We start from the raw sequence: 15,955 nt of genomic DNA, 5'->3' as shown, positions 1-15,955 counted from the left end.
TTGTTGTTCTCATGCTAAAATCATGTTGAATCAACGTTCACGTAATTTAATATAAATGTACAATCTCCCTAATTGGATTGCTTACCTTATGTTGAAATTCTGTTGATTTCTTTTGGGAGAAATGACGTTATGCACTCAACATATTTTCTACTTTTTTTTTAATCCCACATAAAGAAAAATCAGTATGTAAACATTTATTTGGCTAAACGCACAGCACTTTAAGTTAGTTTCCAAAATAGCCTACATATAAATAGCCTATATTTTCTGCAGCTTTCATGCTGGTGCATTAACAAATATAGGTATATTCTTTAGAAATGATATCCAAAAACTAATTTGTAATAATGAAATGCAACTTAATCATGTGAACATAGGTTCATGATCAAATGTTAACATTGGCCAAAGTACCGGTGAGAATACCGTTAAAGTACCGGTAAAAGTAGTAATACCGTTAAAACCTTAACGATACCCATCCCTACTCGTAGCACGTAATTATATGTTCGCATCTGGTATTTGTTGATTTTTTTTAAGTTAAAAAATATATTTAATTTTAAAATTAACTATATTTGCCAAATTTTCGTCACCCGACATGCTCGTGATCAAGCAGTAACAGACAACGCACGTGCAGATAACTGGCAGTGTTCAGGACAGCAAAATGGCTAACATTAAACAAAAAGTTGATAAGATAGTGCAGAGTTTTAAAAGAACAGTGGACCAACTACTATTTTTTGTTCAGTGTAAGGACCGTGCAGTTTGTATTATATGTAAAGAAAGTGCTGCAGTTTTCAAAGAATATAATCTGTGCGTCATCACGAAACCCGCCACAAAGGGTATGCTAGCTAGCGAGGGCAAGCAAGAGAAGACAGGATTCAAAGGATGAAAGGCGTACTTGCTGCACAAAACTTGCCGCATTGACAAGTAAACCTGCGCGTGCTGTTTGCTGTGATTGGTTTTAATGATAGAGAGCATGAACCATTTGATATTTGAGATGAAATAAAACTTACGGCTGAGTTAAGCAGATCTCACTGGTCTCTGTCGTCTATGTGACGCGACAGTCAGCACTCAGCACATCATTTCAAATTCGTTTACAAGACGAATGCTCTTGTTATGTTTAATATAAAGTTTACATTGCGTTGTAAAAATTATGAAATTATCTTCATACATGCTTAATTCATAATGAGAATGTATTAACAAAAGCTTTTTTATTCTGCTATAATATATAACACTAAACAGTATATATATTTTATATACAAACTATAATTCTCTCTTGACATGCACATTTTCTGGTTCATGTTGGTCCAGTTTAATTCAGAGGACTTATTGGTTTGTTGTATTCATTTTCATTGTAAGCCTTTAAAAAGTAATTATTTTAGATGCAATTTTGTAATATTTATAGCTTAAATTCTCTAATATCTTCTAAATTCTATTCTATTCAGCAGAATTTTCCGAGAAAAAGCAATTCAGTCTGGCACTGCCTATAAGGTAGCTCACCTACTAGCTACCCTTGGAAAGCCGTTTACTGATGGGGACTTTGGCTGTGCCAGGCTAGTAGTCTCTACTACACAATGAGGCTTGCTGGTGGTCATTTTGGTCTGGGTCATACAATTCTGTTATATAGCTGACCTGGCCCCCCATCACAGTCAGGAACGATTATGTGGCCCCCAAAGAAAAAAGTTTGGTGACCCCTGTGTTAAAGCATCCAGAATTATAGCCACATTAATAATGTTTGTAAGAAACCTAACCATTTGAAAATTGGTAGAAAATTGAACAAGTTATGGTCATTAAATGTACATGTCATTTAAATGTACAATACAATGCTACAAGTGAGCGAGCTCCCAGTGGTAAGATGGCAGCCAGATGATGATGTTAGATACATATCTATGCACAAGAAACTGAAGTCACGTGACTACAGTGACGCTGCTGACTTTTATCTGTTGCGCCCCAGCTTTTTTTTATGCGGCCGAGCTTTGTTTACAGTCTGGGGAGACGCATGTTGTAAGTTTAAAAAAAAACTTCACTACAGTCACGTGGCTTAGATAAGTCACGTAGGTAAGATAAGACAATGCTGAATAAAGTCGTAATTTTTTTTTCATTTTTGGACCAAAATGCATTTTTTCGATGCTTCAACACATTCTTACTAACCCACTGATGTTACATGGACTACTTTGATGATGCTTTTATTACCTTTTTAGACATGGAAACCGTACATAGATTTTCAATGCAGGGACAGAAAGCTCTCGGACTAAATCTAACGTTAAAACATCTTAAACTGTGTTCCGAAGATGAACGGAGGTCTTCCGAGTTTAGAACGACATAAGGGTGAGTCATTAATGACATTATTTTCATTTTGGGGTAAACTATCCCCATTAAGTAGCCAGCCACGCTGTTCCCTTAGGGGGTGGGGGCAAAAACAAACAAAGCCGGCTTATACAGTATATAAATACACACAGACAATGACGCCCCCTGCTGCACGCTAGAATCTCAGGAAAAACAAGCCGTTTTCAAACTCTCAAATATGGAGAGGCTTCTTCGTGATCTCAACTAACAGATTCTTCAAAAAAAAAAAAAACGAAAAACACAATTTTGAAAAAATAGTTTCTTTCTCATTATTTCAAAAGCTGTGCTGCCGACTTGTGTCACTGGTTTCAGTGACGGTTCACAAATGCATGGGATGGGATGAGCAATTGCTCGACTATGTTCTCGCAGCTGCACAACACGTGCTCGCTCGATCAAGATGACTTAAGACTTTGAGGGCGGGACAATGACTGCTGGCTTTGCACCTGTGATTGGTTGTTTGATTTAATCAGTGACACCCATAATCTTCTGTTCCTCAATTCGTGTCCAGTCAATCTAGTTAGAGAAGATACGCTTTAAAAAGACTATTATGTCGGAGCAGGTAATTTACTGTTTGTTAAAACATTAGTCTTGTTTGATCCATCAGTAAGCTGCAAACCAAACAATAATGCCAACTTTTTAAGTATTATACAGTGGGTCTGATGCCCATTCCACCTAAAACAGTAAATGTTTATGATTTAATTGGAAAGAACTAACAAAATTCTACTTTCTGTTCAAATTTCAGGCAAATGTCTGATAAATTGAGAAAGTTACAAGCAAAAACATGTGAATAAGCAAGATGAGAAAAAGAATGAGGATCATATCTGTGTTCGTGATAACATTTAACTAGACAGAGATGCGGATCTTGCTTGCGTTTTAAGTGACGGGTGAGATGTTTTAATTCGTAACTCTTCAAAAATCATATGCTATTATATATCGATCACAACATTAGTGTGTAGATTGTTATCAGTGCCTCTTCCCGCGGACAATATAATGCACATCAAGAGGTATTGTACAACAATAAGACACTAATAGAGTTTGGTACTAGGGATGCACCGAATATTCGGCCACCGAAAATTTTCGGCCGAAAATGGCCCAAAAGTGGATTTTCGGAAATAATGTTATGACGCAAACAGAAACCGCGACCTGCACGTGCTTGTCTGAAGTAACATATCTGCGGTGTGGACTAGATTTCTCTCAAACCCGCGTCCGCCGAATTTCTGACCAGGACCTCCGCAACCTGTGAGTTCCACTCCCGCACACGACCGTAATGTTTGTGTCCAAACCCGCGGAGTTTCTCTGGGCATTTGTGTACTGTTTTCACAAGCTCCGACTAAACATTCGTTCAGATTAACATCCAGAATAACAGACATTTAACATGATTGCTTTTAAAATTAGGGATGTGCACGAATGGTCAAATATTCGATCTGCAATAATAATTAGAATGGGGAAAAAATGATATTCAAATGTTTTTAATCCGCCACCGCAGCATTACGGCTACTGCTCATTTAATCCTTTTCACTTCACCTGTACGGTCTTTTACAGACTTTAATATAAAATATACATGAAAATTAATATGTATGTATTTCTGATTGTTTTGGTAATTCAAATTGCAGACTCATTTAAGTGTTTAGAGTTTTAATGCCGGGTGTTAGACGTGCTTCTCCGCCTCCGCATCAGCGTGCATCATGAGAGATTTGTTAGCTTCCTTATATAGCCTAGTTTATTTTGTTGTTAAAACGACACGAGACACACATGGAAAGCGAAACGGAGAACATTTATTTTATCTGTGGATATGGTTATAACGAACCCGATAACTGCAAATGCCGTAACAGCAAACAAAAGCTCCGTTTTGTGAAGTGTTGTTAAATTAAGCTCGTAACTTTGCACCCTCAGCAATAATGTATCAAGCCAGCTTGCGTTATTTGTAACATAATATTAAATTCAGATATATTTGTTAGATCCGTTTGTTGTTCTCACTGGATAACAACAGAGCAGAGTTTTTTCTGCAGCTGGCATTAATGAGAAAAACAGGTTTCACCGGAGAAGGTAGGCTAAATATGATTTTCTTTCTAAACAAAAACATGTCAGACTAAATAAAGAAGATATTCATTTTTGACTGAGCCTTCGATCCATTCGGGTTTTAACGTGCATTAAAATGCCATCATTTTTATCAGCATTTTATAACATTAACGTTAAAACAAAACCAGAACTAGCACATCTCAGTTTTTAAATGTATACTGCATGGCAAACAAGCACCAAAGGATTAATTAAACAAACAGTTTAACTTTTAACAACCTGATGTGTCACTATTAGCCTACTCACCAGTTTTTCCAGATGTGAGGCAGATAGCCTATATAACTGAAGTTGGGCTTGTTTATGCCACATGCTGTTTGGCTTAATTTTCTTCTCAAATTGTGTGTGTTGACTCCATTTCTATTACACACAAAAATACCATAAGTGCAATGGTAGTACTAATAATTGGCATAATTTCTTTCGGTGTTTCGGCTTTCGGTTTTCGGACTTGGTTTCCTCTTTTTCGGTTTTCGGTTTCGGCCAAGAATTTTCATTTCGGTGCATCCCTATTTGGTACTGTACAGTCTATCATAATTTTACATCATAACCTCACAATAAGATTTGTACTGTCAATACATTTATGTGAAAAATCATTTAAGATTGTAAGTTTGAACCCTTAATTCTGTGCTGGGTTAAGACACCATCGAATTTGGACTCATACTGTAACATCTATGACTAACAATTTCGTTTTTGAAAATCAACAATAACCTTACATAACTAAACACAACATTTATAAGACTTGATTACCTTATCCATCAACGTGATTTCTCGTTCGCATCTGGCCATTAGAGGTTGAGTTAAAGACTACAAATCCCATAATTCCACGCTGCTTAAAGGGATACTTCACCGATTTAGCATTCAGCTTTGTATCTGTAGAAACCCGGCAGTATTACTGAATGATCATGTTTCCCTCCCTCATTTCCCCCTGAGAGGAGAGATATCTGCATTTTGGTTCTGCAAAAAAGTCCTCCGATGATGTAATATGACGATTTTTGCATCATCGGAGGACTTTTTTGCAGAACCAAAATGCAGATATCTCTCCTCTCAGGGGGAAATGATGGAGGGAAACATGGTCATTCAGTAATACTGCCGGGTTTCTACAGATACAAAGCTGAATGCTAAATCGGTGAATTATCCCTTTAAGAGCATCATTAATCTACGTCATTTGTTGTTATTGACATTTTGGCGCCATCTAGTGGCGAATTCTACGTATTCCACCTTTAACTGTTATAAAAATACAGATTTGTGAGCATTTGTGGAACTGAGGGCGTGAAAATAAACACGAAAACACGTGATTGTTGTCATGCGGTAAATCCGACAAATCATGAAACGGCTGTGTCGTCATTACAGAACGTGCAGCTCCTCTTCGCGAACTGCGCTGGCTGACTCAGGCAGCTGATCTCGACTTGCTCTTGCAGTCACGTGCCTGCAGCACCAGCTCAAGTAGGACAAAATAACTAACCAACATGCACTGCTCTAAGTCAGCCGCAGATCAGTCTGCGCAGCGCCGCATGAAGTCGAACACACCTATTGCAGACTGATGGTCTGAATCCGAAACCGCATACTGCCATACTATATAGTAGGCAAAAAGCAGTAGGCGAGCGAATAGTATGTCCGAAACCTCAGTATACGTAAAAGGGAAGACGAGAATTAGCGGGATTTTGGACTACTACTCGCAAGATTCAGAGGCACGTGTACCGTCCGAAACCACCTACTTACTGAAAATGTAGTAGGGGAAACAGCACGTGAACAGAGTAGTACGTCGGAATCCTCAGTATCCATAAAATCAGTAGGCGAGAAATCCCCGGATGCCCTACTGAGTCCGCCCAGATTCTGAAGCGTGCATCGGATGGACACTTCTATCCCAGCTTTCCCATGATGCCACGGGAAAGCAAAGCAATCGACCGGAGACCAGCCAATTGGGTGATTTCGATACGTTACAGGGCTGTTCCACAGTTTTGTTTCATATGGGATTCACTTCTATACATTTTCATTTATTGTGAGGGTTTTATTCATTCATTTTTTATTCATGTTTCCTGTTGTTTTAAGTAAATACAAGAGATTGCTTCACTAAAATGTATATAATCATATTGCCTGCATTGTCTAGTGTATATTCAAGCACAGCTGTCATATGACAATAGATTAAATTACAATCTGCTTGTTTTACTTATTTTTGTTCACTACAAAATAATGTGTAATATATCTGTAACAGACACCGAAGTAGAGTTGTCAAGTGATGCAATCAGGTGTTAGTGCAACTGTCCCTCATACACACGCATACATTTCATGTATTTTATTAGGTTTGTTCGGGTTTATGCACCGCTGTAAGAACCAACAGGTGAATGACATCAAAGTACCGTGAGAGCAATTCCAGAAATCATACGGAGAAGTCTGATTTCGTGTTGCTCTCGCGGTATTGTGATGTCAATCACCTGTCGGTTCTTGTGGTTCCGCATGAACTCGAACAAGTCTACTACGTCATATGCAGTGTTGGGTGTAACTAGTTACAAAGTAACTAGTTACTGTAATAATATTACTTTTTTCAGTAACTAGTAGTGTAAGGCATTACCCGTCTGAAAATGGTAATATATTACAGTTTTCCCGAGCTAGTTACTTGAGTTACATTCGCCAGTAGCACCTTCATCACACAAGGCACAAAACACAGAGAACAAAAGGGAAGGGGAGGAGGGCGTGAATGGAACAGTGATTGGTCTAAGTTTGGCACGAGGTATCATTTACCATCACCGATTGGTCGACACCCGGCAGCCAGCAGCACAGAGCGGCAGCAGCACACTTAAAAAAAGATCGGGAAAATGGAAGCGTCAACAACGGCAAGCTCTTTTTCAGAGGAAGGTTCCCAGCAACAGAAAGCTATCTTCGACGGGTGGAGATTCAGTCATATTTTATTATGTTCAACGGAAGAAAAAATAACTTGACGGTGAAGTGCACACTCTTTAATGTTTTTCTGAACGCTGTGCCCCGCATCCGGTAGATGGTAAGGAAGCCAGCTTTTTTTGGCCGTGGCTTGCCCAAATAAACATTCTTGTCCAGAAAAATTTTTTAACTAGTAATATAACTAGTAATATAACTAGTTACTTTCTCCAGGGAGTAATAAAGTAAGGCATTACTATTTTTGAGAGTAATATGTAATACGTAATATTAGGGGTGGGCGATAACCCGGTAGACATAATTAACCGGTAGAAATTTGTCAACCGGTAGAGATTTTGGACTATCGTTTCTATCGAGGTTACGCGCTCACGTCACGCTCCTGTGCGCGTGCTCGCGAAAACGTAACGTTTGTACACGTATTTAAGCACTGCAGTTTTAAAACAAGTAATTTTAAGCTATTGAAACACAGACAGCAGATCTGTATGCGTGCGTTCTTTATGTGTGTCAGGAGCGGAAAAGTCGCGCAACCGCTGCTTTTTCTGTCTGTGAGGAGCGCGCAAGTCGCGCGACCGCTGCTCATTAAGCTCGTGAGCATTTTCCGCTTTATTGGCCTTAAATACACATATGCGTCAAAATTCCCGTCTTTGCAAGCATCCTCATAAACATGACCAGTTAGGTCTTAAGAGAAAGTAAACAGCTAAAAGAGAGCGCATGTGTAACAGTGTTTTGGAGAGGGACTTTGGTCTTAAAGGGGAAGTTACCTAATTTTGCTCCTGTCTGGCACTCGTGTTAATCAAACAGCATTGAGAGAAAATCTCTCACTGCTCCTGATTAAATCACTTTTCTACCTTAAATAAAAATATATATAGGCCTATACATACATGAATAATTTTTTATTATCATTCTCATATCATTCACTGTTTATCTTCAGAGAGCTTGAGTTTTGTTTGTATTTATCTTCTTTCTATGCTTGTATATGTTTTTTTGTGAGAATTATGAACATTTCTATGGTATTAAAGATTTAAACCTTATTAAAACATAAAAAAACTCTACCGTGATACATATCGTTATCATGATATAAAATTAATCCTATCGTGATAGAAGATTTTGGTCATATCGCCCACCCCTACGTAATATATTACTTTTTTGAGTAACTAGCCCCAACACTGGTCATATGTCACATGATAACGTCAAAATGGCGAATGCTGTCCATACTTAACGCGAACGTAGGTACTGTCTTAGCGCACGTTAAGTGGCTACTCAGTGAAATTCAGTAGTAAGTATGCGATATCGGATTCAGCCATGGATTGCATGTTTTCCCTCGGTGGGCGTGGTTTTCAGATTATAGAGACATAGCGCAGTTATGCAAATTTGAAAACCACGCCCACCAGGGGGAACGCAATCCAACCGTCTCCATTGACTTTGTATTGCGAGAAGCCGCCTCCTTGTCATTTGTGGCTTATAACAAAAAACTGAATAATGCCTAAAAGCTGCTGTGTGACAATATGTACAGCTAAAAAGTCAAAGTTTTTATAAGCTGTCGAGCCGTAAAACCCAGTCTTTAAGGAGAATAAAGTGGATCGCCGACTACGTTTCCCCCTAGTGGACGCAGTTCTACTAATAGAAGTACTATGAAAAGTTGCCTGTATCCATTTTTGTGTCATTAAACGCTCGTTTTTGGGGGTCGACAGCTTATAAAAACGTATTTCTGGGTTCTTTGGCTTGTTAGTTGTACATATTGTCACACAGCAGCTTTTAGGCATTATTCAGTTTTTTGTTATAAGCCAGAAATGACGAGGCGGCGACATCTCGCAATACAAAGTCAATGGAGACGGTTGGATTGCTTCCCCCCGGTGGGTGTGGTTTTTAGGTTATGAAGCGCTGCGCTCTGTCTCTATGACAGAAACATATTGCTTTAAGTATTAAAGCCATCCTAACTCCTTTAAAATTTTAGAACTTGCACATTTTGTTCTTTTGATTATTGAGTTTGCGACTGAAAACCCAAAACAGGTGCTTACACACTTAAACACAACAATAATTAAGGAGACATACCTGATGGAATAAAATCATCATCTTCCTCAGTGGGATCTTCCTCTTCTGTGGGTTCAGTTTTGATTTCTTTAGGTTCAGTTTTGATTTCTGTGGGTTCAGTTTTGATTTCTGTGGGTTCAGTTTTAATCTTCATCATGAGGTTCTTGAAGTCAATGAGTTTAACTGAACACATCTTCAGTTTGGTCTGCAGGATCTGCTGCTGTTCTCCAGCGTTACAGACAGAATCCAGAGACTCTGTGGAGGTTTGATCCTCCTGTAAGCTCTGTTTACTGTCACACACTGTAGTGTCCTGAGTGTCTGTGAGCTTTGACTCAGTATAACAGAGTAAAGTCAGACTGAGATCCGAGTCCTGTGTGTGTCTGGATTTCTCTTCAGAGAGTTTAGTGTCCAGCAGTGTCTGTGGTGTGCGGCTCTGATCTCTGCTCATCCACACTGAATCCAGACTCCCATCATCAGTCACATACACTGAAGATTCACAACAATCCACTTCCTGACAACACAACACACACAGACAGTAAGATTAGAAATTATTTGATGTTATCTGATTCAGGTAAATGATGTTTAAGCTGTACAAACCTCTCGTTTCATTGTTAAATCTCCTCTTGACCTCAGCATCTCATCATCTCAACTCTTAAATACACAGAGACAAGACACTGTTTACACTCAATGAAACACGCAAGAGAGAAAAACACTGATGATACACAAACACATCACACGCGCGCTCTTTCTTTCTTTAGTGAGTTTATTTGCGGACTAAAGAGCTGCAGCGCCTCCTGCTGTACTGGAGACAGTTGTTTCTGGTGTGTCAGTAGGGTGTACAGTGTGTGAGAGTGTACACAATATAAGATAAACAGTGTAATGATCTGCACCAAATATTAAAATATATGTAGATATTCATTGTTGATTCAAACACTACCTACAGGAGACAATTAAACTGCAATTTAGTGAACTGAACCATTAATAACACACATTATGGTACCTCCCTTTATTAAACATGGTTTTATTATGGTAAAAGTGTAGTAACCATGGTTTTTGTGTAGTGATTACTATCAGCAAAACCATGATTTTACTACACTAGTCAAGGTTTAACTACAAATTTTAAAATTGTGTTACTACAGTTACGATGTTTTTTTAGGTGTAGTAAAACCATGGTTTTTGTTTTCTGATAAACTATTCTCTCTTAAATATATGAAAATGAAACGGGCAGTTGAAGTATAAAGCCTTATTTTCATCTGTAAATTTACCTGTACAATGACATTTTTTCTTTTTTATTACCACATCACATTCAACTGTGATTGTCATAATAATAAAGTAAAAAGAAACCTGTTATACAATATATGGTATCTGTGCAGTGAAAGTGTGACAAACTTGTCCATTTATGCAACATATACTCAAATAGTGCTGTTCCCCTCAGCAGTCTTTACTCCTCTCTACAAGGTCTTGCAGTTCATTTCTATTGTGCTACCACATCAAACTGTGCATCTGGACAAGATGATCTCAATGCAATAACAGGTCCTTCCTAGAAAGAATAAAAAGACTGACAAAATACTGAATAATTATGTAAACTTTCATTTACCAGCCGAGAGAATAGGCCTATAGCAGAAGTCAGGACACGTAATCATTGTAAAAATGAACAAAGAATTTACTGAATAATCTGAACAGTTCCTTTCTTAAATGAACAATTAATGATAGCACACAATATAAAATTAATGAGTTCTTAAAAGAGATAAATGGGACATAAAAACGATAAATGTGTTAATTCATGTTGTTTTTCATATTTTATTAACACTATTATGAACAGTTTGTTTGCTCCCGGACACATACACACATACACTTTTTAACAGCTTGCCACCTAAACTGCTAATTTTAAGGCACTGACAGTTTAAGATGTTCGGTCAGACGTTTAATTAGTTAAAGGAAGATATTTTGTAGTGATTTTAATGGTAAAAGCTAATGGAAACCATTAGGAATTTCTGTAAAGGTTTTATTGTTTTTTTTTTCAGAAGGGAAGTGACTTGACAGAGCAAACGTCTTGTTACACTTAAGGGTTTTTCACCTGTATGGAATCACATAATTTACTCATCTCTAAAGCGCTGTTTTCACTGTCCTCAAAACAGGCTGATTAGCTTGCCGTTAGCTAAGCTGGCGACTGACATATTCTTGTGGGCGGGGTTTAGTCAAAAACTGTTCTATTGTAGTCATTAAAACAGGAAGTAGAGGTCTGTAGTCCAAACCGGCCGTTCGCTGTAAGCTTTGAAAGGCGAATTCTGTTAAAGAAAATATATTGCCTGGCAGTAAGCTTTATCATTTTACAAGTATTATTTATGCTATTATAGCAACATTACACACTAACTAGGGTTTAAAAAATAGGATTAGGAAAACGTGACCTTTAAGTTAGTTTCACTGTTGACCAGGGGCGTCATGCAACAACTTTTTTTAAGGGGGCACAGTGTCAACAGCTCACAGATGTATTTGTGCATACACAGACATCACACGAAATATTATAGAGCTTTCAGTCTTTTCCATGGCACTTACATTTCTAACAATCTGAAAACCCCTGCTTTCATGCAAAAACCTCCAAAATAAAAGTGATGACTAACTTTAATATCAAATACTATTCAATCGGAATAATGACACATTTGCATCATATTTACATCTGAAACGGCATGTTTTATTTATTTAAGTCTTAATGGCTTGTTTAATTGTGTCATTAATGCATTTTGCACAACAACTGCATTATCATATAAAATTAATGTAATTTTAAATCCATAAAGTATATAAACAACAAAAATGACATAAGCTATAGCCACGTGATTGGTTTTAATCTTCAATAATGATTTAAAAAATATGTTTAGATAAAATTATTACAGGAACGGATTTTTGCATAAAATTTTACCTCATATGTGAGCATGTGAGATTCCCCGCACGCGTGAACTCTGGCGAACTTTGGCGTTGTGCCAAGAAGATGAATATCTACTTATAACGTTGAGACGGTCACATTTAAAACCATACATTTTCTACACAAAGGAACTGCACATTACCGTACTGGGGTTTGGAAATGTTGTGAGCGTTTCTTACACGTTTTAATTGTTCAGATAGCCAGCAACAGCAGAGAGCTTGTGAGCGTGCCCAGACGCTGATGACGTCTGCAACTGCGCTGACTGCAGCGCCAGCTGCTGCCAGAATAAAAGTAATGCAACATGAACAAAAAGTGACAAGGATGCAGCACAGAATGTATAATATTGTGCATATTAAACAGATTAAAAGTCAAATAACAGATTAATGGACACTTATTTGATTTTGAGCTTGGATGGAAAATCCATTGGCTCAAAAAAACCAAGGGGGCACATGCCCCCTCAGTTTGAATGGGCTAACACCTCTGCTGTTGACTAAAAATTTTCCCACAAACATTACAGTGTTAAAGGAACAGTATGTAGGATTGTGGCCAAAACTGGTATTGCAATCACACAACTAGTGGCCAATACACAAAATGACAACATAAACATCAGTTGAGGACTGCAACTCCACTTTTTAAATGACAATATCCTTGCCAGGCCACTGATGTCAGTGATATAAATATTTGAAATGAAAATTAATTCTAAATGTCTAGTGACATATCAGGGCCATTTTATGATTAATTGATATAAATTTCTTACACACTGTTCCTTTATGGTTTCTCTCCAGTATGAACTCTCTGATGAGATTTTAAGTGATCTGACTGAGCAAACATCTTGTCACACTGAGAGCATTTGTAAGGTTTTTCACCTGTATGAATTCTCTGGTGCCTTATTAAGGGTGACAGTTGACTAAAACTCTTCCCACAGAGACTACAGTGATAAGGTTTCTCTCCAGTGTGAACTCTTTCGTGGTTTTTTAAGCTACTTGAACGAGCAAACGTCTTGTCACACTGAGAGCATTTGAAAGGTTTTTCACCTGTATGAAGTCTCTTGTGATTTAGTAATGTATGCTTTACACTAAAACTCTTCCCACAGACACTACAGTGATGAGGTTTCTCTCCAGTATGAACTCTCTCATGAGCTCTTACATTAGATGAATTAGTGAATCTCTTTCCACAATGAGTGCAGACGTAAGGTTTCTCTCCAGTGTGAACTATCTGATGGGTTATCAGCTGATATTTATGACAGAAACGTTTATCACAGTGTGAACACTGATAGAGTTTCTCTTCAATGTGAGTATTCTGGTGTGATTTTAATGAACGTGAATCCCTAAAGGTTTTGTCACATTCACTGCACTGATACGGTCTCTCATTGGTGTGTGAACGCACATGTCTCTTCAGATTATGTTTATAGCTAAATCTCTTATCACAGTGAGGACACTTGTAAGGTTTTTCTCCTGTGTGAATTCTCTGATGAACTTTAAGATTGTGTTTGGTTGTGAAGTATTTTCCACATTCGGTGCAGTTGAAAGGCTTTTCATCACTGTGTGTCCTCATGTGAACATTTAGATCAGAGGAAGAGAGACAAATCTTCCCACACTGCTCACAGTGAAACTGCTTCTTCTTCTTCTTCTCTCTGTGGTCTTCTGAATGAAGTTTCTTCTCTTGTAAGGTAGTAAAGCTGATCTCAGATCTGGTGAAGAGTTTCTGTTCTTTGTGTTTTCTCTCATGTCTCTCTAAATGTCTCTGTGAGCTGAATGTCTTTCCACAGGTGATGCAGGAAAGAGTTTGTGCTGTCAGTCGCTCTTTTGATGTTGAGGACGTTATTTCTATATCCAGACATGAATCACTCTTCACATCTGAAAGAAACATGAAACAATTAAATTGTTTTTTCAATCTTATTTACACAAAGAAGGATGAAGAATTGATATTCTGTATCTTTTTCTAGATTCACACATAAGACAGAAGACAGGTGTCAGTCCTGTTATTACAGCTGGGTCATTGTTAGTGATGGGATATTTAAAGCGAGGGTCCGGAGCGTGTGTTGCGAATAAATGGATATGGGTGAGCGATATGACGATATCGTGAATGATTAAAATGTCTCCATGATCCACTTTTCCGGAAACATCATTGTATCCGTGCCTACATCAAGTACGTGACAAGGGGGCGTGCTACACGAAGGCGAGGTGTACCTTTATCCCGCGTTTGGCGCACATGTCTACGGAGCTTTCAAAGTATTGACCGTGTTCCGACACATACGCAATACAAATTATTGTTTAATTAAATTATTACTCTACCAGGCCGTCAGGGCATCACTGATGTGCAACATTTACAGTAAATAAAAAAATTAGGATAAGTGAAGAAAAGTAGCCAATCCACCATTGCAAACAAAGTTTAGAACAAGCAAAAAAACAGGAATCAAACCTTAGGGTGACGAAAATGCTCCACGGCGTTTTGTTCTTGGAAGAATTAAAAATTAAAGAAGAGAAAACGACAGTGAGTGCGTTTACATGCACAGTCTTACGCCAATTATGCTTAATTAACTGATAACGTGATATATGCTAGGGCTGGGTATTGGCAAGGGCCTCCCGATACAATACGTATCACGATACATGGGTCACGATATGATACAATCATGTCCAGACAACTGGACAGTGACAACTACAGCAGTGGCGGAGGAGGTCGTTTGACGCACACAGAGGGATTTGATGGGTTTTAAAATATCGATAGTAGAGATCCAAATATCGATACTCTATCGATGCTGTATCGATATTTTTGCACATCCCTAATCTCCGTGTATGAAAGATAAAGGTCACACTCGGAAGTAATAGCGCAAAGTAATGTATAAAAGTCTCCGCTCCACTAAAGCAGTTGGCAGAGAAACTGTTAAAATAGAAGCTCATGCTACATCTACAGGTTCTGTAAACCCGAGAAGAGATACAACAATATAGCTTTAGACAGATCGGCTTTTTGATCCACTATTATGTACTATACCCAAAATAGGTGCTCCCAGTTAAAAATGTTAAAAACACAACAATAATTAAGGAGACATACCTGATGAAATAAAGTCATCATCTTCATAATCAGTGCGATCTTCCTCTTCTGTGGGTTCAGTTTTGATTTCTTTAGGTTCAGTTTTGATTTCTGTGAGTTCAGTTTTGATTTCTGTGAGTTCAGTTTTGATTTCTGTGGGTTCAGTTTTGATTTCTGTGGGTTCAGTTTTGATTTCTGTGGGTTCAGTTTTGATTTCTGTGGGTTCAGTTTTGATTTCTGTGGGTTCAGTTTTAATCTTCATCATGAGGTTCGTGCAGTCGATGAGTTTAACTGAACACATCTTCAGTTTGGTCTGCAGGATCTGCTGCTGTTCTCCAGCGTTACAGACAGAATCCAGAGACTCTGTGGAGGTTTGATCCTCCAGTAAGCTCTGTTTACTGTCACACACTGTAGTGTCCTGAGTGTCTGTGGGCTTTGACTCAGTATAACAGAGTAAAGTCAGACTGAGCTCGGAGTCCTGTGTGTGTCTGGATTTCTCTTCAGAGAGTTTAGAGTCCAGCAGTGTCTGTGGTGTGCGGCTCTGATCTCTGCTCATCCACACTGAATCCAGACTCACATCATCAGTCACATACACTGAAGATTCACAACAATCCACATCCTGAAAACACAACACACACAGACAGTAAGATTTAGAAATTATTTGATGTTGTGTGATTC

The 15,955-nt window shown here is 38.2% G+C and overlaps 1 protein-coding gene across 10 annotated transcripts in view; it reads right to left on the bottom strand.

Annotated features, from left to right (window-relative positions):
- Positions 1–15,955, bottom strand: part of LOC129437115 (uncharacterized) — a 135,223-nt gene that overhangs the window by 73,934 nt on the left and 45,334 nt on the right. For 2 of the 10 annotated variants that reach the window (XM_073865888.1, XM_073865889.1), the window contains exons 2-4: positions 15,299–15,896; positions 13,114–14,103; positions 11,998–12,521 (exon numbers count right to left, since the gene is read on the bottom strand). The exons of 1 other annotated variant lie outside the window; for it this stretch is intronic. In XM_073865888.1, the coding sequence (XP_073721989.1) occupies positions 12,349–12,521; positions 13,114–14,103; positions 15,299–15,896 (1,761 nt within the window). In that variant the 3' untranslated portion in view covers positions 11,998–12,348. Of the gene's footprint in view, positions 1–9,348; positions 9,839–9,924; positions 12,522–12,569; positions 14,104–15,298; positions 15,897–15,955 lie in introns of those variants that run through there. 7 more of the 10 variants (XM_073865894.1, XM_073865895.1, XM_073865891.1 and 4 more) reach the window with 5 other exon arrangements.

The sequence above is a fragment of the Misgurnus anguillicaudatus genome, unplaced genomic scaffold (genome assembly GCF_027580225.2).
Source record: "Misgurnus anguillicaudatus unplaced genomic scaffold, ASM2758022v2 HiC_scaffold_33, whole genome shotgun sequence".
In the NCBI taxonomy this organism is placed as follows: Eukaryota; Metazoa; Chordata; class Actinopteri; order Cypriniformes; family Cobitidae; genus Misgurnus; species Misgurnus anguillicaudatus.
The sequence above is the reverse complement of the archived record's forward strand: the minus strand, read 5'-3'. Positions and strand labels throughout refer to the sequence as shown.